The sequence below is a fragment of the Rana temporaria genome, chromosome 4 (assembly GCF_905171775.1).
Source record: "Rana temporaria chromosome 4, aRanTem1.1, whole genome shotgun sequence".
Taxonomy (NCBI): Eukaryota; Metazoa; Chordata; class Amphibia; order Anura; family Ranidae; genus Rana; species Rana temporaria.
In genome coordinates, this window is record NC_053492.1 from 64,910,552 (window position 1) to 64,938,159 (window position 27,608).

The 27,608-nt window shown below is 43.2% G+C and overlaps 1 protein-coding gene across 1 annotated transcript in view; it reads right to left on the minus strand.

Moving 5' to 3' along the window:
- Positions 1-27,608, minus strand: part of GCFC2 (GC-rich sequence DNA-binding factor 2) — a 50,202-nt gene that overhangs the window by 14,433 nt on the left and 8,161 nt on the right. Inside the window, exons 5-12 of the mRNA XM_040348505.1 lie at positions 25,265-25,374; positions 18,985-19,097; positions 17,385-17,568; positions 11,117-11,240; positions 10,949-11,024; positions 10,756-10,865; positions 6,610-6,809; positions 2,002-2,152 (exon numbers count right to left, since the gene is read on the minus strand). Coding sequence (XP_040204439.1) covers positions 2,002-2,152; positions 6,610-6,809; positions 10,756-10,865; positions 10,949-11,024; positions 11,117-11,240; positions 17,385-17,568; positions 18,985-19,097; positions 25,265-25,374 — 1,068 coding nt within the window. The remainder of the gene's footprint in view (positions 1-2,001; positions 2,153-6,609; positions 6,810-10,755; positions 10,866-10,948; positions 11,025-11,116; positions 11,241-17,384; positions 17,569-18,984; positions 19,098-25,264; positions 25,375-27,608) is intronic.

Genomic DNA, 27,608 nt, shown 5'->3' on the forward strand with positions numbered 1-27,608 from the left:
CCCAGTCCAAGTGCCCCAATGAAGTTTTTTAGAGGTAGACTCACCCCTGGTGGATTCCTCTGCAGCAGCGGTTAGTGCCGGGCGGTCCTCACGCTCCATGGCACCGTCGAATCGGGCGCCACTCTCTCCCCTGCTGCGCTCCGTGCGTGTGAGCTAACGCCGATGGCGGCCGCCATTTTGGTGAAGACCGGAACTGGAAGTGCGTCATCACCATGCGCCGCCATCGATGCAGCGTCGAAATGCTGGCTCCACCGAGAAACGAGCCTGGGAGAACAGCAGCCGAGTCCACAGCGCGGAGATGCGTCTTTACCCGGCCCAGCAGGTAGGAGGACGCTCGGGAGAGAGGGATTCCAGCCACCTAGGTGTTCTGAGATAGCCACTATCCCAGATACACCTAGCCGGGGGGGTTTCCAAACATGGTTTTTCCTTCAGCTCCCCCCCCCCCCCCTCAATACGGGGAGACCCTCTGGACAGGCAATAGCCTCACTGAGCTCAAGGCCTCCCAGGACCCATGGCTCACCTTCCAAGAGGGGGACCACCAGCCTTAGGTCTTTTTGGAAAAAACAAAAAAACGTTTCGCTGGGGGAAACACAATCATGAACTGAGGTGCACGGGGAGGGGCGGGGTTTTTAAACCTCTTTTTGATTGTGTTTCCTGTCAGGTGGAGCCAGTCTACTCTCAAGGTGCCGTCCTGGAAGACGACTCGAGAAAAAAAAAACTTCATGTTGCCTGAAGCTCAAAAAAGTTCTGGAGCTTTTTTTGTAGCTCTATTCGGACAGATTTGGGCGTTTTTTATATTGGTGTCCTTTTTGACCTGTACAAAATTGTGGCAAAAACGCACAACTTTCTGCCTCAAAACTATATGCTCAGGTGTGAATGCAGCCTTAGACAGTTGTCATAGTAGTGTACCTTAAAAGTTACCTTTATTCCTGTTCTGGGGGGCAACTCAAAAATGTGGATTTTCTTTCACTTTCTGGTGATGTTGGTGATCAGAACAATTAGAAAGAGTGAATCTCCTGAATGAGGACAGAGTGATAAATACCCGACACCAACCCCTCTATCCAAAAAAAATAAAATAAAAAGGTGTCCTGTTGTACTACATTTATACTATAATTATGTTTCCATCACATTATTTGCAAATTATTTTGTTTGTAGTGTTTTTATATTGTTTAAGAAAGGAAGGAAGAAACTACAGCTATTAGGAGGAAGACGTTTCTTACTGTAGATTTAGACCAAGCACAGGTTTACGAGGAGTTGTGGGAGAATGCATGAAGCCTCATACACACATGTGGGCTTCCATCTGACTTTTCTGTGGATTTTTGGTCGAAGGGCGTTGTTTGTGAACTTGTTCTGCATACACACGGCAGAACATTTTTCAGCCAACATACACCAAACCACGTGTTTTTTCAGCTCTTTACCGCCACCCTTTGGGCAACTTCTGCTATTGTTATCTGATGTTTAGCATTGGTTTAGAGCATGTGTGTTTGTACTTTGGATTTTAGGCCGACGGATTTTTGTACACATGATCGGATGATCCGATGGAACACATTTGTTGTCAGACAATTTGAGAGCATGCACAGCCAACATTTGTTGTTGGAAATTCCGACAATTGTCCGATGGAGCATACAGACGGTCGGATTGTCTGACAAAACATGTCCGTCGGATAATTGTTGTCGGAATATCCAATCGTGTGTACGGGCCTTAAGTTTAGCTCATTGCTATGAACATAGAGAAGCAGGAAATTCATCATCTTCCATGTTGCAATATTTACTTTTATCTGCTCCTAAATGAGCCAGGGGTCAATGAGTATGTTGTAGTGGATAGGAGTAACACACAGATCCTGCAAGGGTAAATTTACATTTATACTAAAATTTTATTCTGAGAGAGAAAGAACGTGCCCGTCAAATTAAATGAATGTCATAAAATAAACAATCATCTTGCTGTAAAGCAATTTCCAGATCTGCAGCACACTCACTGTGTATGCAGCATGTCCTTTCTTACCACAAACTCTAGGAACTACAGTTTTCTCAATGACTGCTGACAGCACTTTGTGATCTGCATTTTCCTCTATGTTGTTCTCATGTTCTTCCTTAGCAAAGCAAAACTCTTCAAGATCACAGTACCACGGCATCTGGTCCAAATCGGTGACATCCTGGAGGAATGAGCACAGAACACAGAGTCAACACTGAAACATATTACCAGAGATACACAATAAGGAATGGAGGAAAGTTAAAAAGCTATGTTGAGAAACTGTTATGGAGGCCATGATGTAATTTGTGGGGAATACAGGTAGCTGAATGTACCCCGATATTAGTCTTGGTGTTCAATGTCCAGCAGCATTCAGACAGCGAGAGGGAGAAACCGCACAAGAAGGCAATCAGGTGTGTTGCCGTTCTCATGTGCCAACAAGGAACGTGTATTAGAAGGAGGAAGCAGAGTGACAGAGAGATGAGCTAGTTCTATAGTCACAGAAAACATTTTTATTTTAAAACATCAGCATTACAATTCATAGTTATATTTGACAATCCAATATAAGCTTATTTGTAAAAAATCTCCTATTCATTCTGTGAGTGTTGCCTTTCTGCTGACCATCTCTTTCTACAACTTTCTGTATTCCCTGCATACTTTGCAGCTTCTTCTTTGCCTTTTACTTTCCATTTCTAAGAACTACATATCCCATGGTACCTTGCTGAATGCAAGCAGTGACTCTTGTACTGACTCCGCCTCCTGAAACTCCTCAGCACCTTTATAGTCCAAAAGTCAAACTCTGTAAAATGTGTGACACAGCAGTGCCTAACTGGGCATAGTGAATACATTCTGCAGAATTAAAGGAAGTACATTTGTGGCAGTCTTTACAAAGTTCACAAAATGTCAAGATCATTTATAGTAAAATAAATAGGCTAGAAACAATTAAAATACAATGGGGAAAAGAATATATGGATTTTACATTTTGACCACAGATCCACTTTAACTACAGTAGAAAAAAGTAAGGTCACCGGGCTGGCTGGCTCTGTTGTGGGGTAAGCGGGTACAACAGATCCCATTGTATGTATTTTATTTGTGCATTTAGCAGGTTGGTTGGAGTTCAGCTATAATCACTTGCCTACTGGGAACTTTTACCCCCTTCCAGGTCAAATTTCAGCTTTCAGTGCTCTCACATTTTGAATGACAAATTGCAACACTGTACCCATATGAAATTTGTATAATTTCTTTAACACAAATATAGATTCCTTTTGTTGGTATTTAAACACTACTGGGTTTAAAAAAACTGATTGTTATAAAATTTAGCAAACATGTAATTTTTCTCCTAAACTGATGTGTTTTGATGAGGCTGCACTGGTGGGCACTGATGAGGAAGCCCTGATTGGCACCGTTGGGACTGCACTGATAATTAGGACACTGATGGTGTCAATGTGCCAATGTCCCTTTAACACAAGGTTATCTCCTCATGCTGTCAGCGTGAAAAAAAACTGCTAACCGGCTTTACTTCTGTGATCAGCTGTCATTGAACACAGCTGATCACGTGTTAAAGGGCCGCTGTGATTGGCCCTTTACCCCAATCTGTGATCAGCTGAGTCTGAAGGAATCAGTGATCACAGAGCGGGGCACGCGAGTAGCAAGATCACAGGAGGACGTCAATGGACACCCTTCTGGCAAACTAAGCCCAGGTTTGTAGCTGTCTTTCGGCGATGGCGCGGGCAGGAAAGTGGTTAAATGCTGTACTACTAATCACAAACAGTCCACAACAGATAACAATGCTGTTATTTTACAGGTTGTTGCATTTAATAACTTTATTAGGCCCTTCTCACCTGCCTTTTTACCACACTGCTGGTCACTGCATGGACACAGTTTAATTATTAGCGCTATATAAAACTATAATAATAATTATTATTATTATTATTATTATTATTATAATTAGAGGTGCACCGAAATGGAAATTTCAGAACCAAAACGAAACCGAAATAAAAAAAATGTCAGGCCGAAACCGAAAGACTATTTTTTTTTCTTTTTTAACCACTTCCATACCGGGCACTTACGCACCTTCCTGCCCAAGCCAATTTTCAGCTTTCAGCACTGTCGAACTTTGGATGATAATTGCGCGGTCGTGCTACACTGTACCCAAACAATTTTTTTATCATTTTGTTCCCACAAATAGAGCTTTCTTTTGGTGGTATTTGATCACCTCTGCGGTTTTTATTTTTTGCGCTATAAACAAAAGAAGAGTGACAATTTAAAAAAAAACACTATTTTTTACTTTTTTATTTAATAATTATCACAATTTTTTTTTAAAAAACTTTTTTTTTCTCCTCAGTTTAGGCCGATACGTATTCTTCTACATATTTTTGGTAAAAAAAAAAAATCGCAATGATCATATATTGCGCAAAAGTTAGAGCGTTTACAAAATAGGTGATAGATTTATGGCATTTTTATTTTATTAATTTTTTTACTAGTATTGGCGGTGATTTGCGATTTTTTTTACTGTCACCGTGACATTGCGGCGAACACATCGGACACTTTTGACACGTTTTTGGCGCCATTCACATTTATACAGCGATTAATGCGATAAATATGCACTAATTACTGTATAAATGTGACTGGCATTCAAGGGGTTAACACTAGGGGGTGAGGGAGGGGTTAATATGTATACCTGTATTGTGTTCTAACTGTGGGGGAAGGGGGGTGACTGGGGGAGGTGACCGATCTGTGTCCCTATGTACAAGAGACACAGCATCGGTCTCCTCTGTCCCCTGACAGGACGTGGAGCTCTGTGTTTACACACAGAGCTCCACGTCACTGCTCTTTCGTTACCGATCGCTGGTACCTGGCGGACATCGCGACCGCCAGGCACGCGCATCGACATCTCGGGGACGCGCCGGGCGCGCGCGTGCCCCCCCAGTGGCCGGAGGAATACAGCACGTCAATAGACGTCCTGTTGAGTTTTCAGAGTCACCGTGGAGCCGTCATTTGACGATGGCCCGGTACTCTAGTGGTTAATAATTGTATGTTAAAAAACCACCCCCACCACCCCCTGCCACCATCACCTCCTGCCAGCTCTTGCCGCCTCACCTCCTGCTCTCGCCACCACCTCCTGCCACAATCGGCTCTTGCCACCATCAGCTCCTGCCAGCATTACCTCACCCACCTCCTGCCACTGTGCCACCATTATCTTCTTCCACCATCACCTCATGCCCCCACCACCTCCTGCCACCACCAGCTTCTTTATTACCTTAAAGCTGGGCTGTGCTGGACATGGCTGGGCTGTGCTGGGCTCTGTGCTGTGCTGGCCCCTGTGCTGTGCTGGGCTCTGCTGGACTGGACTTTCACTGCTCCATCCTCTGCCTATGGCGAGTGCACTGCACGAGCCAACGAGTGTCACTGCCAAAGTGTCCTCCTGACTCGATCGGCTATTCAAAAATGGCGCCGGATGGAGCCATTTCGTATCTGCTTATGCGCCGCACGGCCGAGCGGATACGAGCTTTCCCGAGCCCGAAGCCGGCCGGGCTCGGGAAATCTCGTATCCGCTCGGCCAGGCGGCGCATAAGCAGATACGTAATGGCGCCACCTGGTGCTATTTTTGAATAGCCGATCGAGTCAGGAGGAACCAAGAGGCAGGGACACTCGTTGGCTTGTGCAGAGGACGGAGCCGTGACAGCCCAGCGACCATTTTTTTTTACTGGCACCCGATGCCCATATCGGCAATTTTAAAGCTGTTTCGGCATGTCGCCAAAACAGCTGTTTTCGGCCGATATGTATCGGCACCGATATATATCGATGCATCCCTAATAATAATAATAATAATAATAGAAAACAATTGTTTTCTATGTGTCCTGTTTACACTACAGCATTGGTGTCATGTGTGCTACACGACACCAATGCTACATGTAAGCTTTTCATTACAAACGCAAAGCATGTAAATTTGCATACATGCAGCACAAGCAAAATGAGAAAATAAACATTTTATTATTTTGTCCCTTACAAAGACCCATAGAGCAGCTACCGTAGAGGGAAAGTAGAGAATGTGCAGTGGAAATCTGGCTGGTGAGGCGTCTCAATGGCAGGGTTGGAAATAAATGAGTGACATAGTTAATCCTGGTATAAGATCAAAAACTTCCCTTCACTCTCACACTGTGTGAGCAATGGATTCACTCAATAGCGCTGTCTGGCTTGCCCCAACCTCCTTATCTGCCTCCTCCTTCACAATAAAGCTAGTGCAATCACAATGATTAGGGTTATTATGTTAGACATCCCGTTTGCCAACGCCTCTCCAAAACAAAAACATGTTTGTCTCTGTCTCCGTTTTTCTCTCCCACTTCTCTCAACCCACATACAGAAAAAGTACTCAATGCCAGAGGAAAAATCACTTCCAAAATGCATACCAATTTAACTTGCATATTAATACTCGTCAACGTGCATTAAAATAAGGGTGTCAATGCAATTCAATGGAAGGAAATGCACATTTTTCAAGTGTTTTTGTATGCATTTTAATGCATGTTTATGTGTGAACAGGCCCTAAATGCACCGGTCAGAGACCAGCTATGACATTACCGGCATGGGTGAAAATGCACATAACCAAGGCAGTGACATCACATACAAATAATGCAAACCCACCTCCAGAGGATTCCATCCTATCAGCTGCAAACGGACCAGTGGATTTAGAATCTTGTGAAGACAGAGGCTAATATAAGCATCATAATAGGACTCGGAAAACCTCACTCGCCATTCATGAAATGTACACAATACATTCTTGACTCGGCAGAAGTCCTCATGGACATCTTCCAATATGGTCCTGCACTGTACTAAGAGGTTTCCTGCAGATGAGGAAAAAATAAAATTACATTAGAAGGATGGGACCTTTTATACAAAACATATGATAGAAATGATCAGATAATTTGGATACTTGCCACATTAACTCATACGTTTGATTGTTCTGATAACATACATGCCAAATCTGAGGGCAATTAAAGAATCTGTGCCATTTGTAATCACAAACTGCTTCATCAACCGTATATACTATCATGTAAAAATAAGCAAGTACGCTCCATGGAGATGGTTGACTTTAACATATTTGAACAAGAAAATACTTTTATTCAAACAATGCCAATAGAGAAAAGGCGACAATTTAATAATAATAATAAAAAAAAGTTGCCTTTTCAAATCATTTTATTAACAAAAACGGTCGATAGATGCATTGGCATACTGTGGTGATTGTGAGAGAATCATGTTTAAAGATCTATTTCTGGTTTAACTTTAGACAGATAGCCTCACACTCCCATCAAGCACACATTGATATGATGAAAAATTCACACAGTTGATTCAACCATAAGGTGGTGACCAGACCCTGAAGCAGCAAAGCAACCCCAAACTATAACATTTCCACCACCATGCTTTTACAGTTGGCATGGGGTTCTTCTCCTGAAATGCGGCCTTTAGTTTGCGCCAGACACGTCTACTATTACTGTGATCAAACTATTCCATCTTTGAGCCACCAGTTCACAGTTCATTGTTCCAGAAGGCCAACATACTCCTTGAAATGTTCCATTTTGTCGTCATGTTATAACCAAAAATGCAAATGTATTTATTGGGATTTTATGTGATAGCCCAACACAAAGTGGCACATAATTGTGAAGTGGAAGGAAAATGATAAATGGTTGCATTTGTATTCAGCCCCCCTGAGTCAATACTTTGTAGAACCACTTTGTTGCTGCAATTACAGCTACAAGTCTTTTTGGGGATGTCTCTACCAGTTTTGTACATCTAGAGAGAGTGACATTTTTGCCCATTCTTCTCTGCAAAACAGCTCAAGCTCTGTCAGATTGGATGGAGAGCCTCTCGGAACAGCAATTTTCAAGTTTTGCTACAGATTCTCAATTAGATTTAGGTCGGAGGAATTTGATTGGGCCATTCCAACACATCAATATGCTTTGACCTAAACCATTCCATTGTAGCTCTGGCTGTATGTTTAGAGTCTTTGTCCTGCTGGAAGGTGAACCTCTGCCCCAGTCTCAAGTCTTGTGCAGACTCTGACAGGTTTTCTTCTACGATTGCCCTGTATTTGGCTCCATCCATCTTCCCATCAACTCTGACCAGCTCCCCCATACCTGCTGACGAAACACATCCACACAATATGATGCTGCCACCACCATGTTTCACAGTGGAGATGGTGTGTTCAGGGTGATGTGCAGTGTTCGTTTTCCACCACACATAGCATTTTGCTTTTAGGCCAAAAAGTAAAATTTTGGCCTCATCTGACCAGAGCACCTTCTTCCACATGTTTGCCGTGTCCCCCACATGGCTTCTCACAAACTGCAAACAATACTTCTTATGGCTTTCTTTCAACACTGACTTTCTTCTTGCCACTCTTCCATAAAGGCCAGATTTGTGGAGTGCAGGACTAATAGTTGTCCTGTGGACAGATTCTCCCACCTGAGCTGTGGATCTCTGTGACTCCCCCAGATTTACCATGGGCCTCTTGGCTGCTTCTCCAATTAATGTTCTCCTTGTCCGGCCTGCTAGGTTAGGTGGACGGCCATGTCTTGGTAGGTTTGCAGCTGTGCCGTTCTCTTTCTATTTTCAGATGATGGATTGAACAGCACTCCGGGAGATGTTCAAAGTTTGGGATCTTTTTTTTATTACCTAACCCTGCTTTAAACATCTCCACAACTTTATCCCTGACCTGTCTGGTGTGTTCCTTGGCCTTCATTATTCTGTTTGTTCACTAGGGTTCTCTAACAAACCTCTGAGGGCTTCACAGAACCACTGTATTTATACTGAGATTAAATTACACACAGGTGGACTCTATTTAGTAATTAAGTGACTTCTGAAGGCAATTAGTTCCACTAGATTTTAGTTAGGGGTATCAGAATAAAAGGGAGCTGAATACAAATGCACACCACACTTTTCCTTCTACTTCACAATTATATGCCACTTTATGTTGGTATATCACATAAAATACATTTATGCTTTTGGTTGCAACATGACAAAATGTGGAACATTTCAAGAGGTGTGAATATTTTTTCAAGGCACTGTATATATATATATTCACTGTAAAAAAAATGTAGTCTTGCTCTAATGTTCTCTTTCTTACTATAGATGCACGCACACCACTTAAAGCAAAAAATATATCGGTGATCTTTTTAAAACTCTTGCCAAACTTCTAGGCATCCATAACTTTTCTAAGGGCCTTAGAGCGCTCTACTGAGCTTGGCAACACAACATCATGCACATAAATGGCAAAGAGAACACCAGACCCTAAATATCTGAGTGGTAAAAGGGATTGTAAAGGCAGAAGGTCTTTTATCCCAATGCATTCTATGCATCAAGGTAAAAAGCCTTCAGTGTACAGCAGCCCCTGTCAGCCCCCCTAACACTTACCCGAGTTCCATCTAGAACCAGTGATGTTGGAGTGTCTCTACTGCCCGGGACTTCCCTCCTCATTGGCTGAGACACCAGTGTGGTGCCATTGTCTCCTGCTGCTGTCAAAGTCAGTCAGCCAATGAGGAGAGAAAAGGGGTGGGGGTCGGGCCATGGCTCCATGTCAGAATGGACACAGGTAGTTGTAGCTCTGCTCGTGTGCGCCCCATAGCAAGCTGCTTGCTTTGGGGGCACTCAACAGGAGGGAGTGGCCAGAAACAGAAGAGGACCCAAAAGAGGAGGATCCAGGCTGCTCTGTGCAAATCCACTGCACAGGGCAGGTTAGTAGGACATGTTATTTTTAACTAAAAAAAAACAAAAAATACAAGAGACTTTAGTATCACCCCAAATAAGACAGGTTCTACCAGCCAACCCAAGGAGGTTCTAATCATCGACACCCAATTTAGAACACCTGACATCAATTTCATGAATTTGAAGTAATATTAAATGTAGAGGTGTGCTTCTTCCAAGCGACAAATCAGCATTTTTGATAATTTAAATGAGGTTAACTATACCATATTCATTTTTTTGGCAATTTGGTCAAGTATATAACCTTTACTTAGCATTATTTGAATTCCACATCTATCTGACTGCTGGATTAAATAAAATAAAAGTCCTATCCAAATACTGCAGCCCTCACTTGTGTTATTCCTCTGGAAGTGTCCACGTCAGTGCTAGAATTCTCTCAGAACCCAGAAGTGGAGGATATCATTACAGTGGGGTGATAGGGGACTGGCGATCTTTGGCTCCATTAGTGCCATTGGATTTACCGTCCCATGCACCTGGAATTGCCAATGGCGAGGGATCTGTAAGGAGAATTAGGTGAGAATGTCTGGCTTTACATGGCAAGAGGGGAATAAAAAAAATCCTAGTAGGATAGGTTAGAGGAGGAGGAGGAGGAATGGATACAAAAATTGTTTTATCCCAACATGGAGCTTTAGGGTCAAGGCCAGCCCAAACTTTTTTTTTTTCTTCTTTTGGAAGGCTGCAGAAGCATTACAACCTCCAGTTTTAATCATTCAAATCCCTGCTGACCTAATTCTATAATAATATGACATTCTCATTACAAAGCAAGAACCTACATACAACTTCACATAGCTGCCAGAGTGCCTCAGAAGGTCTAAAACTCTGGATACCATATTACGTAATCATTGATTTGAGCTGAAGCCAAAGCTTGGCACTACTCACACCTGTGTCTCACTATTGGTCAGTAAGGCCAATAATCATAACAGCGGACCAATAGTGAGGTTCAGGGTATATACAGGGTTTAGGGTCTAGCTCACCTTTAGAGATTAGCACATAACATACATTTCCCCATTGTAACAGAACTGTGTTCACAGGTACCTCGACTTTTCTGGATGCTATTTTGTAGGTCTGCGGTCAGCTCATCATCACTGGACATTCCTTCAAAGTGATCTTCTCCAGTCTCCTGCCGCCTTTTTCGCCTCTTCCTTCTGTAGACAGGCAAAAACAATGAAATGCAAACTCTCAAATTCCAAGAGCTGCCAACGTCAAAACAGCAAACCTTGTACATTACCTCCGTAGTTCACAATCCTGAATTTGCTTCTCTACTATGTCGTCTACCGTTTCCACATCACTTGTTACTTTATTTCCTGACATTCAAGAGACACAAACATTGAATGTCTTATGCAGTGAAGAAAAGGATGGGGATGTTGACAATAGGTTATGGGTCAAATAAACTCACCAGAGAGCTTCTGAACTGCAACCGACTCATTGCGGAGATCATCCTGCCTGCGCTTCAATAGAGTTGCGGCTCGATTTTCCAAAATCTGAAACATTTCTGCTTCTAGTTCATTAATTTGATGAATCTAGGAACAAGCATACCAACCTATAGTAAACCATTTAATATGATTGCAACTTTGCACTTGTGTCAGGTTAGCTAAGGAAAAGTGCAACGAACCAAGGTATATGATAGCAGTCACCTTTAAAAGCAAAACAAAGTGGTCGCACACCGGAACCGTGAGATTGCTTGATGAGAGACAAGTTACAGGGAATGCAGTTGATGCGTTTCACAAGAGTGTATCTTGCTTGTTCAACACTCTTGTGAAAAACGTCAACTGCATTCCCTGCAACTTGTCTGGCTTTGACAATAAGATTGTCATCAAGCAATCTTATGGTTCCAGTGTGCGGCCACTTCATTTAGTTTTCCCATCTACTATGGATGGTGGTGAGCCTGTTTGCACCCGCAGCGAACCTAAAGCAGTGTGTTTTCTTTTGGTTTGACCTTTAAAGCTTTCCTGTCAGTCTAGATTTTTCAGTGACAGCCCCAAAAACTCTGAAACCCAAAGAAATATAGTATGTAATTCTCCAACAGTTTCTGTGGTTGGGAAGCTAGCCCCATCCGCTACTGCACCTTATATCATTGGGCCATTTTTATGGCTGACCTCACTGGACAATTCATAGGTGCAGGAGAGAGGTCGCACCAGCTTTTTAGCCATAGAATCTCGTTAAAAACTGTTTTACAGGGAGGTTCTAGGCGCCCCGGGGCATGAAAAAAAAAAAAAGCAGCTGGACAATTATTTTTCCATCCTCTGGATCGACTGGAGGTTTTTCATTATTATTTTTCTCTTTTCTGTTGGTTGAACTAGATGGACTTGAGTCTTTTTTTAATCTAACTATCCAAATATCTGGAGTGGAACTAAAGGCAATAAATGCACTTTGAATAAAAACGGAAACCCACCCTGAAAGCTTTAAAAAGGCGAAGTCCAACTTTACAACAAATAATAAATGTACATATACAGGCAGTCCCTGGGTTACAACAAACAAGATAGGGTCTGTAGGTTTGTTCTTAAGTTAGATTTGTTTGTAAGTCGGAACAGGAACAGGTACAGTTTTTTTTATTATTTTTTAAAGATATTTTAAAGATTTAAAGATATTTTTATTATGTTTAAGACAAACCAACAAACAGAAAGAAACATACAAAAAAAACAATACCACCAGACAACCTGGTCATAAAAGTTAGGCAATACACTCAAACATAGAAAAATTACCTGACATCAGTGTAAAATATAAAGTAGGCACAGTGGTAAAAGGCTCAGGTATAATACCGGGATATAGCAAAAGTGGAGGTCCAGACATTAGAGATCCGTGAGGCACGGCCCATCAATGATCAAGCAAGAGTAGTACAACCAGTGCTGGGAGAGGGTTAGCGGGCTAGCCAACCATCTACCCCAAATTTTGTGGAAGGTTTTGTTCCGTTTCCGGAGTTCAAAAGTAAGTTTATAAAGTGGGATAGCATCATTAATACGTTTTAACCAGAGGGATTTCAGAGAGGTCTGTGCGCCCTTCCAGGACAGCAAAATTGCTTTTTTAACATAGAAGAAGAGTATACGGAGCAGTCTCTTGGCATGTGACGATAGGTGTAATTCACCAAAAATGCCTAATAGGCAGTACTTGGTGTGGATTATGTTTGGGATTCCTAGCGCCGATGAGATTAAAGCATGCACTTCTTCCCAGAAGTCCCGGACTACCGGGCATGACCAGAAGCAGTGTAAGAACAGGTACAGTTTTTAAGTGCAACTCCAGCTAAAACAATTTTAACCCTTTCATGCTTATGCCTATGTATGACATTTGGTGTTTACAAGTTAAAATCCATATTTTTGGCTAGAAAATTACTTAGAACCCCCAAACATATATATATATATATATTTTTAGCAGAGAATCTAGAGAATAAAATGGCGATTGTTGCAATATTTTATGTCATACGGTATTTGTGCGGCGGTGTTTTAAACACAACTTTTTGGGAAAAATTTACTTTCATGAATTTTAAAAAAATGAAAAAGTAAAATTAGCCCAATTTTTTTGCATAATGTGAAAGATGATGTTATGCCGAGTAAATAGATACCAAGCATGACACGCTTTATAATTGCACGCACTCGTGGAATGGCGACAAACTACGGTAACTAAAAATCTCCATAGGCGACGCTTTAAACTTTTTTTTACGGTTACCAGGTTAGAGTTACAGAGGAGGTCTAGTGCTAGAATTATTGCTCTCGCTCTTACGATCGCGGCGATACCTCACATGTGTTATTTGAACACCGTTTTCATATGCGGGCGCGACTTCCGTATGCGCTTTCTTTGCTGCGCAAGCTCGTGGGGCGCTTTAAAATTTTTTTTTTTTGTTTTCTTATTTATTTATTTATTTTTTCTAATATTAAATTTTTTTTTTTTTTTTACATTTTGATCACTTTTATTGCTGTCACAAGGAATGTAAACATCCCTTGTGACAGCAATAGGTGGTGACAGGTACTCTTTATGGAGGGATCGGGGTCTAAAAGACCCCCGAGCCCTCCTTTGCACTTCAAAGTATTCAGATCGCCGAAAACGGCGATTCTGAATACTGTGTACTTTTTAAAATCCGGCGCCATTGGCATCTGAGAAACCCGGAAGTGACGTCATGACGCCGCTTCCGTGGTTTCAATGCGGACACTGAATCAAAGCCGTTTACGGCTTTGTTTCAGAGCTCGCCGAGACGCTGGAGGCGCCGGATCGTGGATCGGGTCTCCCGGTGGGACGGGAGGCCCGGTCAGAGCGGCGAGAGGCGGCGGGAGGGGGGGATGTCCCCTCCCGCTCCTCCGGCATAACAACCGAGCGGCTTTTAGCCGCATCGGTTGTTATGTTTGGAAAGCCGATCGCCCGCTCTAAACAACGGTACCGGGTTGATGCCGACGGATCGCATATATGCGTCGGCTGCAGGCATCATCCCGGTATAACCCCTGAAAGCCGAGGACGCATATATGCGATCCGTCGGCGTGAAAGGGTTAAAGGTTTTTGCATACCATGGGGAAGGGTAACACCTCTGTAACATTTATTTTGCTGTTTGATTTTGTGTCCCTGTTTTGAAGATTTCACCTCGCTTTCTGTCCCTATGACAATTGGATTTTGACAATTTGGGGTTCTCTTAGAAACAAGGATTGGCGACAAACAGCCCCCGTGGAGACACCTTCTCCCATTAAAACTATCACAAGAGTGAATTTCCCCTCCTAGGTGTAAATTTCCTCTAATTTCCTGTTGTCTCCCTCCGTTTGTAAGTAGGAGTCGTTTGTAAGTCAGATGTTTGTAACCCGGGGACCGCCTGTATAGTCAAGAAAAAAAATGTGCATTTATTTTATTTTTTAAAATCAACCTGCAAAATAGTGCAACCATGATCAGGGCAAAGCCAGGATCCTGTAGATTCTTCCTCCAGCTCTCTCTGTGCTGAGGTACAGATATTTAATTGGAGAGCTGGAGGAAGTGTCAATGGACTACAAGTGCAGTGATTACCATAGTCATGATCCATTGAGGGCGACAAGTCGGTCTGCAGAATGGACTTTTAGTTCATTCATTCACATATCTCAGCATAGCTGCACAAATTTCAGAAGTGACATGGGCTACAGGAAAAAGAACCCCCACAAGCTGTCACATGGGAGGGCAGTTTGGGGATAGGGGGTCCAATGTGCCGCCCTAAATATAGGTGTAACATGGTGCAAAAGTTGGATTTAGTTCCACACACACAGAAATCGTGTAGAGCAGCCTCTTTTTTGAAATGTATTAAGTGGGGGTGCATTAAATTATCAGACCAAGCATCTCTTTGATGCCACTGTGTTGAAGTGATGTCACTTTCCTTCTCTGGCATCCAAGTCCTCTCACAATAGCTGTCATAGATATGAATGTGCATCATACTACCTAGTACTGCACATGTGCAGGATTCCAGGTGAGGTTGGCTGTAAGCATAAGAGACAACCCAGAAAAGAAGGCCAGGGACTTTTCAGGAATGGCACTGGTTTTATGAATGGTGGAATGCGAAAGGCCAGCAAGGTTTATATTGCAAATTCTAAATATATAAAAAGGGAATTATAACTATAGCTAATACTTTATAACCATATATGCTGGGTAAAAATAGATTTTCAAAATGTTATCAAACTTCACGTTCAATGACAATTATATTAAAAAGGCAAGATTTTAGAAGACATATCGTTTGGTGTTGAGGCCAAATAATTACATTTTACACTCATCTAACCACAACACCTTTTTTCATGTAGTCTTGGAATCTTCAACGTGCGTTTAAGGTGGTCAGATGAGACTAAAATTGAGTTATTTGACCTCAACAATAAACGATATATCTGGCGGAAATCCAATACAGCCCACCATTCAAATAACACAATTTTTATGCCGCGTACACATGATCAGAATTTCCAACAACAAATGTCCGATGTGAGCTTTTGGTCGGATATTCCGACCGTGTGTAGGCTCCATCGGACATTTGCTGTTGGAATTTCCGACAACAAGTGTTTGAGAGCAAATTCTCAATTTTTCCGACAACAAAAGTTCTTGTCGGAAATTCCGATCGTCTGTAGCCAATTTCCGACACACAAAAATCCTATGCATGCTCAGAATCATTGAATCATTTTCTCGGCTCGTCGTAGTGTTGTACGTCACCGCGTTCTTGACATTCGGAATTTCTGACAACATTTGTGTGACCGTGTGTATGCAAGACAAGTTTGAGCCAACATTCCGTCTGAAAAAAAAATCCACGGTTTTGTTGTCGGAATGTCCGATCGTGTGTACACGGCATTACAGTAAAGCTAGGAGGTGGTAATATTCTGTTATGGGGGTGTTTCTCTACAGCAGGGAATGTAGCACTTGTCAAGATAGAAGAAAAAATGGATGGGGCAAAATAAAGTCAAATTCTAGAGGGAAATCTGCTGCCCTCTGCCAGAAAATTGTCAATGGGAAAAAGGTTTACCTTCCAACATGACAATGACGCAAAGCAAAAAAGGACCACAGTGGTTGAAGGAGAAACGAGGTGAATGTCCTTGGATTGCCTAGTCAGAGCCCAGACTTCAAACCCTATTGAAAAACCCGTGGAATGACTTGAAGACTGCAGTCCACAGTCACCATAAAATGTACCTGAACTTGAGCAGTTTTGCAAAAAATAGTAGGCAAATATTGCAAAGTCTAGGGCCCGGATTCACGTAGAATGGCGTATCTTTGTGCGGGCGTAACGTATCCTATTTACGTTATGCCTCCGCAACTTTGACAGGCAAGTGCCGTATTCTCAAACCAAAGTTGCGGCGGCGTAGTGTAAATAGGCCGGCGTAAGCCCGCCTAATTCAAATGTGGTAGATGTGGGCGTGTGTTATATAAATTTAAGGTGACCCCACGTAAATGTCGCATTTTACGAACGGCGCATGCGCCGTCCGTGAAAGTATCCCAGTGCGCATGCTCCAAATAAACCCGCAAGAAGCCAATGCTTTCGACGTGAACATAAATGACGCCCAGCCCTATTCGCTAACGACTTACGCAAACGATGTAAAATTTTCAAAATTCGATGCGGGAACGACGTCCATACTTAACATTGGTTTGCCGCATATAGCAGGGGTAACTTTACGCCGGGAAAAGCCTAACGTAAACGGCGTATCTGTACTGCGTCGGCCGGGTGTACGTTCGTGAATTGGCGTATCTAACTGATTTACATATTTCCAAGCGTAAATCAGCGTACACGCCCCTAGCGGCCAGCGTAAATATGCAGTTAAGATACGACGGTGTAAGAGACTTACGCCGGTCGGATCTAATACAAATCTATGCGCAACTGATGCTAAGAATCAGGCGCATAGATACGATGGCTCGTATCTGGATATACGCCGGCTTAACTCGTGCGTGAATCCGTGCCTCGATGTGCAAAGTTAGTAGAGACATATTCCAATAGACTAAAGGCTATAATTAAAGCAAAAGGTGGTCCAATAAAATGCTGACACAAGGGGGTGATCCTTTTTTCAACCCAGCAATTCTATTAAATTTGTTTATGTTTTCTGACATGTTTGTGTTATATCTTTCACTTGGATGTTATTATAATTAATAAATACAGCTGGATAAAACAAAAACTGTATCTTAATTTCAGGCTGAAAAGCAACAAAATTTGATTTTCTATACCTAATGTATATTCCTTGCTCGATGTCCCATCAGCGACCTACCTTTTCATTAAGACAATCAACAAAATTTTCTACATAAATCTTCATCTTTTTGAAGAATTTGACACTCTGTTCACTTGACGAGCTCTCCAATTTTTCAAGTACAGTTTTAGAATTCTCCAGGTCATGCGTGTATTTTTCATTCTCAAGCACATGAGAGCGATGCACCTCCTGAATGGAGGCTATTCTGGGGAAGCAAGAAGAAAATAAAAAGGGAAAAATGATATTGAATATTGATGGCTTCTAAGAAATTCAAGTTTTAATGGAAAAAGTTCCTTCAAGAATCTTATATACAAAAGTGCTGAGCTCATTGGAGTACTACTAAATTGTGGAGACTGCAGGTTGATCATTTCACTCCAAGTGGAGTTGCAGGTCAAATATAGAATTGCAGCCCCAATCCTGGTAAAAATCCTCCAATACTACCACATGGAAGTGTCCAAGCAGCTGGGAATTTTCACTTCTTCTACCACTCCGATTCTCCATGGTTCTCTATCTTGCCAACTTAGCTTTAAGTAAGGATGTACACATAGGGCTAGATTCATAAAGACTTACGACGGCGTATCAGTAGATATGCCGTCGTAAGTCCGAATCCGCACCGTCGTATCTTTAAGCGGTATGCTCAAATTGAGATACGCTTCTCTGTTGCCAAGATACGACCGGCGTAAGTCTCCTACGCCGTTGTATCTTAGTTGCCTATTTACGCTGGCCGCTAGGGGCGTGTACGTCGATTTACGTCGAGAATATGTAAATGACGTAGATACGCCTATTCACGAACGTACACTCGCCCGTTGCATGTAAGATACGCTGTTTACGTAAGGCGTTTTCAGGTGTAAAGATAAACCAGCAAAAAGATGGCGCAGCCAATGTTAAGTATGGACGTCGGACAGCCGTCGAATTTCACGTTGTTTATGTCGTTTGCGTAAGCCGATGCAGAATGGGGCTGGGCGTAGAAAGCAAGGAGTATTTGCGACGTGATACTGAGCATGCGCGCATACGCCGTACGATCGGCGCTTCATTTACATGTATGGTAATGAATCGTGAATTCATTACCATACAACACGCCCCCTACCTGACTATTTTGAATTAGGAGGGGTTACGCCGGGCCATTTACGCTACGCCGACGTAACTTAGGAGGCAAGTGCTTTGTGAATACAGTACTTGCCTCACTATGTTACGTCGGCGTAGTGCAAATGGGATGCGCTACGCCGACCTAAAGATAGGTGGCTGTACGTGAATCTAGCTGATAAATCGCTATGGAAATAAAAGTGCACTTATGACTTTTTTCAATCTACCGTGACCTAATCAAACCCATCTTCCTCCTCCATAGGTGCACACTTACCTCAATCTAATGGTCATTAGTTATTTTTATAGCCAGCAAATCTTGCTGTCCTGGCCAAGCCTGCTCATTACAGCTCTATAGACTCCAATGGGCAGTGTCCTAAGGCCCAACACAAAGAGTAAAGACAACATAGAAGCCTAATAGGCTGTATTGCCAATGGAGCCAAGTATGGAGGTGTTAGGGTAAAGGGTCAAAATCATCAGGGTAAAGGGGCCAAAGGGATAAGTGCACTTTTCCTTTAAATTAGAAGATATGTAAAAATACCTTGTTGTCAGCTTCTTTTTTATGTCCTCCATAGTGACCGTTGGCAGCTTTGGCTCCACATGCCTTTTTACTCGAGGTGGACTGTCTCCACGCAAGGCATGCTCACTCATAGCCTAGCAGAAGAAAGACAAGAATGAAGAACTTTGCTATAATAAAGAGAATTGTTGCACTGTATAGCTTACGACCACATAAAAATACAAATTAATTCCTTACTGCGGCTCCCCCCCCCTTTAAGAGGATCTAAACGCTGGGAGGGCTTTCTGATCGTGTGACCAATGAGATTGGCAGTGAGTGATCAGAAGCGCCCGATGCATATTTGCCTGTGACAGCTTAGGGACTGTGCCTTGGAGCATGTAGTGAGCATGCTCTCAGCACAGCAAAGCGGTTACCCCTGGTCGCATACGTACAGCGACGTGGCAATAAAGTCCACCCAGCTGACAAATATTTGCGTACAGCCAGTGGGAACAGGTTAATAAAAGCAAATATATTTCAGTAAAATACAAAAAAGGTACAGCGCTAAAAATATTGAGTGATAATAACCAAATAAGTGAAAAATAGTGACAATTCAAAAGAATGTGAAGATGATATAAAATAAACGTTTGAAACCAATATTTTATCAATGTAAAAGTCCCAAGTAGTGAAGTGGTTAATAATTTGAAAAAAGAAGGGAGGTGCACTGAAAAAATCTTCTTCCACCAAAAAGGGACACCCAGGTAGTGAGATGTAGTCTCCTTACCGAATCCACTGACCGCTATATTAGCGGTCAGTAAGGCACAGGGATGATTATAGTCTTCCCAATCAGACTTTCTCCGGCAGGTGAATGGAAAGGGCAGATCCTCAGCAACAGTCCCCAACACATGGAATAATATGGCTCATATATATTGGAAAAATGAACAAAAACACTCCATAGTAAAGTACTGCAAAGATCGCGGGTTTAATAAAGGTTGGGTTGCACTTACAGTTAAGATGAATTAAAACGGCATGGGATAGACAGAAAGTGGCGTTTTGATCTGATCCAGTCTTGTCCACTTCACTACTTGGGACTTTTACATTGATAATATTGGTTTCAAACGTTTATTTTTAGCGCTGTACCTTTTTTGTATTTTATGTCTTTTACTTTGGGTATCTCGAGTAATAGGTACTGGCGGCTTCTTTAATTAGGTTATTATATATTTATTCACGTGTTAGAGCAGTGTTTTTTCCCTAGGGAAAGAATCTCAAATATATTTCAGTACATTTGCCATTTGGAGGCCTTTACTTTATATTCCGGTACACATAACTTAAAAGCTTACTGTCATAAAAGGTTTGTAAATGTAATGACAGAAAAAAAAAAAAATAGGGGAACATAAAAATGTTGTAACAAAAAGGATCTCAAAGCTTACATAGCGCTTGAATCTGACATGGCCTTTCCCAGACACAGAAGGGGAAAGGGACACAAACCACCGCCTTCCTGTACTGAGGAGGGGTCTTGGAGGGCAATCTTGCATAAAATCCTACTAGCTGCTCCCAGTGGAGCTAGGTAGGTTAAAGTAGTGGGTGGAAGAAAAGGATAGCCAGAGAAACTGAGGCCCACCTCATCCAGGTTCCAGGTGATGCATCTACTCTGTCCAGAGGAAACACAAAAACTGGCCAGTTCAGCAGAGGGACTTCCTTTTAACCACTTGCCAACCACCCTATAGCAGATTTACTGCTACGGGGTGGCGGCTGTGCACAGATCACATACACGTGTGATAGGGGCGTGGCCAACGACTGGGATGTGAAGATGTGCTTAGCCTGAGCTTCGTCCGTGCCGCACACATCCTGCCTTAATCCTGCAGACCCGACTCAAATACGGTGCACCGATGGAGGAAGCCTCAGGATTCGTCCGCCACCATGTAAATCGGGGCAAGATGGCGCCGGTCACCATGCTGCAGACACATGGAGTCAGCCATCCTCCTCCTTATCAGCGCCGAGGAGGAAGCCTGCAGGGAAGGGCGAGTCACAGTGTTCCCCCCTGCTCTGAGCCCAGAAGACCCTCTCCTAATATCACCGGCTGGGGACTCTGATCCTGATATCCCTGACATGGACGCTGTTGATGCAGGTCCTTCAGAACCCTCCCTGTCTCAGATCATGGCGGCAATCCAGCATAGCCATGCATCCCTGACCACTCAAATGGACTACATTAAGACTGACTTATCCTTTCTGAAGCAGGGTGTTAACAACCTCCGCCATAGAGTGTCAAATGCTGAGCAGCGCATTAGTGCACTAGAGGATGAGACCCGTCCATTACAGGGTTCTGTCAGGAAGCTGCACCAGGCCCAGGACTACACGGCAGATAGGCTCACTGATATGGAGGACAGTTTACGGAGGAGCAACCTCCGCTTTCAGGGGTTCCCAGAAGGGTCTGAGGTTAAGACCCCAGAAGTGTTTATGGAAAGATGGCTGATCTCCACATTTGGCGCTTCCACCTTCTCGCCATTATTCGCCATTGAACGGCACACAGAGTTCCCCTGCGCCCTCGCCACGTGCCATGATTATCAAGCTACTTCACTTTAGGGACTGGGAAGCTGTTCTCAGAGCTGACAGGGAGAAGGGAAGGGTGTCCTTTAATGGTAGCGGAATAACCTTTTTCCCTGAATTCTCAGTAGCTACACAAAAGCAAAGGGCCACTTTCCTGGCCGTTAAACGTAGGCTCCGTGAGCTTCATCTCTCCTAAGGCATGTTGTATCCTGCTCGTCTAAGAATCATTTACCAGGGCAAGGCCTACCTTTTTTACGGATCCTCCGCGCTGAAAGTGAACATAATGAGTATTCTCTCCTTGACAGCAGGGGGGGGCATGAGTGGGCCTGGATGCTTTCGCCCCCCTCTTTTCAATTATTAAGGGGTGGTGAGCTACACTCCTCTGTCATTGTTTGCATACTATCTGTTCAGCCTGGATGGCTGTTATCATCTTGCTCCTGATGTTACATTTACTTTTTTACTAATTTTTTGAACGTTTTAACCTGTTATTTTTGAACCACCCCCCCGACTCAGGTTTACTTACTATATTTGCCCTGGGCACCCCCTCCTATCGTATGTGGCGGCTGAGCCCGCTGTGGTTAGCGGATGAGGTTGTTGTGAACCAGTGTATGACAGAGATGGGATCTTACTGGGTAACCAACAAGCAGAGCTCCGGTGGTTTGGGATGCCTTTAAGGTCACCACACATGGCTCTTTTGCTACTACTATTATTGGTGCAGACCAAACTGGGTTCATCCCAGGGCGATCGACCTCCATCAACCTACGTAGACTATTTACCAACCTGCAAGCCACCCATGATGAGATGGGATCCAGGGCCGTTTTGTCTTTAGATGCACACAAGGCATTTGACTCGGTCGAATGGCTTTATCTGCTGGAGGTCTTGGCGAAGTTTGGATTCGGAAACACCTTTATCAGGTGGGTGCAGCTACTTTACCTAAAGCCCACTGCTAGATTGAGAGTGAATGCAGCCATATCTGACCCTTTCCGATAAAGAGAGGCACCAGACAGAGATGTCCTCTGTCGCCACTGCTATTTGCGCTTGCGATAGAGCCTTTGGCAGCACTGGTGAGATCTTGCGGGATTGACGATTGGGGGTCTGGTGGAGAAGGTATCTCTCTACGCCGATGACATGTTAATATACTTGTCGGACCCCCAGTCGTCTCTCCCAGCCTGCTGGAGATTATTGGGAGGTTTGGTCACTTCTCTGGATTCCAGGTTAACTGGGACAAGTCCATCTTATTGATGATTGACCAGGCAACATCGATTCTGCTGCCATCCTCTTGCCCACTGCAAATAGTCAGCTCCTTCCGATATTTAGGAGTCATGGTACAGCACACAATAGCCTCCTTTGTTAAAATTAACTTAGACCCCTTATAGTGCGCATGAAAACCACTTTCAAAACCTGGGCTAATCTCCCACTTACACTACTGGGCAGGATTAATATTTTCAAAATGATCTTCTTGCCACGATTTCTATATGTCACTAAAAATATGTCACTAAAAATAAATTCAAGGAAATAGACTCCATTCTTACTTCCTTTCTGGGGGGGGGGGCGGTCAGGATTGCCAAGGACACCCTTCAGTTACCGGTACTGGAGGGCGGGTTGGCCCTGCCTCCACACCTATTATATTGCCTCACAACTGGCCCACGCACATTGGTGGTTTTACCCTAATGCCAACAATGCGGCCAATGCCTTGGAGGCAGCCATTCTTAATTCTTATGAAGCCCTGCAAAATTTGATTCATCGTATGTCCCTTAGAGGGCGGGAGGGGACAAGTATCATGGCAATGACTCTACGGATTTTTAAACTCACCAAATTACAATCCCCCTCTGGCAGTAATAAATACTCGCCAAACACTCTACTATGGGGGAATCCAAATCTACCAGAATTATTCCGTAGATCGGATGGGGGATATTGGTCAAAAAGGGGGGGGGTGAAAACTATTTTGCATTTGTTCTCAGGCAACGTGTTTCGTTCTTATGATGAATTTCATAGAGACTACATTCTGCCAAGCAAAGCTTACTTCCTTTATTTACAGATACGCCACACTGCAGCAACGCACCTCTGCCTTCGTAACATAGTTATCCAACTCTCCCCGCTGGAACAGTTGCTAACCGATTCTTCTCACGCCAAACTGGTCTCCACATATTATGGGTCCCTTTTACATACTACGACTCAAAGGCTGAGCAAAGTGGCTGCTAGCTGGAGAGCGGATATCCCTGAGTTGATGGAGGACATCTGGCAGGAGGTTTTCCCCCCCTTCAGGTTCCCTCTGTCATTTCTTCCCGTGATAAGGCAATACAGACCAAACTGCTATACAAATCCTATTTTACACCATGCTTACTGTTTAGGTCGAATAGACTCCCCTCTGCACTATGCTCCCGATGCGGCATGGCTGATGGCACGTTTTTTCATTTAATGTGGGAGTGTGCTCCGATTAGGAAGTTCTGGTCGGAGGTCACGGCCTTCATTAGTTCCCTGACACAGATACCCAATATATGTAATCCCCTGAGGTGTTTACTGGGCTATATCAACGACGAGAGTATACCTAAGAATACGCAAACCTTTCTGAGGATAGTATTGTTTTATGCTAAGGAATCAATAACCTTCCACTGGAAGTCTCCATCCTCACCCACGATAGCCTTTTGGCTCACTACCATCAATGATGCTATACCGCTGTATAACATATGAGGCCAGAGGGTGTCCTAAAAAAATTCTTGAAGGTTTGGGGCTCCTGGGTTAACTCCGAGAGTACCATACCACCTGCTCCATGAAATTTGACTGATACCCCTTGCCCATTGTGTAGACCTGAGTGAGCAAATTGATAATTTTATTCTTCTTTTTGTTCTCTATTTTTGTGTGTTTCTATACATATGCCACATGTTTACCAGGTACCAGATTTTTGTAAAATAATGTAATGTGCGATGTTCGCTCCATATATGTGTTTGTTGTCTATTGTATGTTTTGTACGAAAAAATTGAATAAAAAATAAACCCGCCGAATATTCTATACACAGTCAGTATAGAAGGCATAGATCCTGTGTTCCTGCAAAAGCAAGAACATGGATCCTTGCCTCATTGTAGTAAAAGCACCTCCCCCACAGTAAGAAAACACCACCTTTGTTTGCCTCTGATCCAAACCCTTTCCCAGCCTGAGGGTCCCAACAGCCAGCAAGCTGAACACTTATTTTGTATCTGTGTGATGCTAAGAACAGCTTTAATGGTAAACCTTGTGTAAAGGTACGCATGTTGAGGACTTAAAAAAGTGATGATGAAAAGTGGGCAGGAACCCCAAGAGCCCATTCACACCGAGAGCACGGCAACGTTAGCGGTAAAGCGCTGCTATTTTTAGCGGCACTTTACCGTGGCTTTTTGCCCGCTTTTAACCCCTGCTAGCAGCCAAAGAAGGGGTCAATAGCGCCAGCAAAGCGCCGCTGCTTGATTTCAATGGGCAGGGAGCACTTTAGGAGCGATGTATACACCGCTCCTAAAGTGCCACAAAGATGCTGCTTGCAGGACTTTTTTGCCAGCGTAGCGCCCCAGTGTGAAACCAATCTGGCTTTTACACTGGGACTGCAGATGAGGCATTTTTTAGACGCTTTACAGACGCTATGTTTAGCGCTAAATCGCCTGAAAAACGCCTCCAGTGTGAAAGTGGTCTAAATGTATGTTGTATGAGTGAATCGAGTGCCTGGAAAATTCTCCATTGCTAACCTTCACACCAGATAATTAGAAACAAGTAGTAAACAGCTCATCGGGTATACAAAAGGTGAAATGCAGACCTGTGGATATTTGACAGCTTTTCTTATCTGCTGCTCCTCCCAGCGGTCCTGCTCATCATTGTCTTTTTGCTTTTCACTGCCCGAGTCACTGCCTGAGTCACTGCTTGATGCTGCAAAACAAATTACAGTATATGCGTTTGAATACTCAACTGTAACCACTGCAGTATGTGCATTCATTTAGCATGACTCATGTTAGCAACTATATTCTGTACATTATTATTATTAAACATGATTTATATAGCGCTTTACAATGTATAGGGGGGACAACACAATACAAAAGGTACAGGAGGGCCCTGCTCGTAGTGATTACATTCTAAAAGGGAGGGGTGGTGGTACAAAAGGTAATAGCTGCAGAGAATTTGATGGAGGTGTACATCATTCCAGACTAATCAGCATTCCCCCATTCTGTTTCCAACCATACAGAGAAACATGGATTGGTATCTTCCCCTGCAACAAATCAGGTAATAAGCATTACCGACTTCAGGCATTGCAGCAAACAAATATTTTCTATGAGCAATAGGATGGCCAGGAATCACCTTGTACAGAAAAGGCTTTGAAGGATCAGAAATGTTTACACAACTGTGAGTCTTCCAATACTTAAAAAGTGATAAAGGATCTTTTTTTATTTTTTTTTAAACATACATATCATACTTACCTCCACTGTGCAGTTCGTTCTGCACAGAGTGGCCCCGAAAATCTTCTTCTGGGGTCCCACGGCGGCTCTCGCAGCTCCTCCCCGCAAGAGCTAATCCCCTCTGGGAAGCCGTCTCCCGAGGGGGTTACCTTGCGGGCGCTCTCCCGTGTGATACAGTTGGTGGCCATAGCCACCGAGTGTATGACTCGGCCCCACCCCCCAGGGCGCCACGTCATTGCTTTGACTGACAACAGCGGGAGCCAATGGCTGCACTGCTATCAATCTAACCAATGAAGAGCCAACAAGCGGTTTGGAAAGCGGTGTGGGATCGTGCCCACTGACGTTCGGGGTTCAGGTAAGTAAAACAGGGGCGCCGGAGAGTACAAGGTGTTTTTTCACCTTGATGCATTAAGGTGAAAAAACACCAAGGTTTACAACCCCTTTAATAAGGAGATAACCTGGCTGATACAGTACACTGGTTTTAAAGTGGATCAGCAATTAGCTACTACTGCAATATAACCAATAAGTGAACAATTTGAAAAGGAATCAGTTCTTATCAGGTATGAGTAGGGTTTTTTTTTTTTTGTATGTTTTAGGATTTGTTTTACTATTTTTAAATAAAATGTTCTATCATGTATACATATACAATACTGGGTTTTGTTTGGCAAAAAGACTTCAGTAATTTTAAATATCTTCACTTTTTATAGGTTCCTGTACCAGAACTACAACACCTAAAAGAAAATGTCAAACAGCACTGCTAAGCACCAGTACCCCAGACACAAACAGGATATGTTGGTTAAACAGCTGAACTTATGGGATATGTATTTGTTTTTCAAATTCCCACTAAACATGGAAAATGTATTTAAATTCCAATTTAAATTGATGCCCCTACTGTATCCCCACTGGGAAGATTCAGCCACACTATTGGTCCTGGAGCCCTTTGTCCCTGGTACAAAAAGTGAGGGGGAAATCCAAAGTTTTTAAAGTGGTCAAGAGGTGACAATCATCGAAAAGGGGATATTTTCTAACTTTGCAGAGATCTCCTTTTACTACCTGCCATGCCTATCGCATGGGAAGGAAAATCTCTTGGATTTACATTTTACATCTGACTGCCAATAAAGGAAAACGGGCTGTGTCTACATAAGTGGAGCGAATATGGACCCGTCATCTGCCTGCTCAGCAGACAGATTCACCCCCTGAGCCGACGGAGACCGCCCCATGTGAAAGGGGCCTAACAAGGGTCTTATCTATCCCCTAGCCGAAAAAACAAAAAGCTTTGGCTAACAATGCTTTAGAAGTTTACTGCTTTAGCCCCCCTAACTCTAAACAAACCGTCTATTTGGCATTGGACAACAGTTGAATTCCAGTAGCTTATTTTGCACTTAAAGCGGGGGTTCACCCAAAAAAAATGTTTTAACATTACATTCAGGCGAGTTATGATAATGACATTAGGCTGTTTTTTTTTTTTAAATCCTTGCTGTACATAATATATATATATATATATATATATATATATATATATATATATATATATATATATATATATATATATATATATATATATAGTATGTTCACAGCGGCTTCCGGGTATAATCTGCGGGACTGAGCGTTCCTAGTTGATTGACATGCTTCTGACCGGCGCATACAGCGCGTCACGAGTTGCCGAAAGAAGCTGGACTGCGAGTCGGCTCTATACGGCGCCTGCGCACC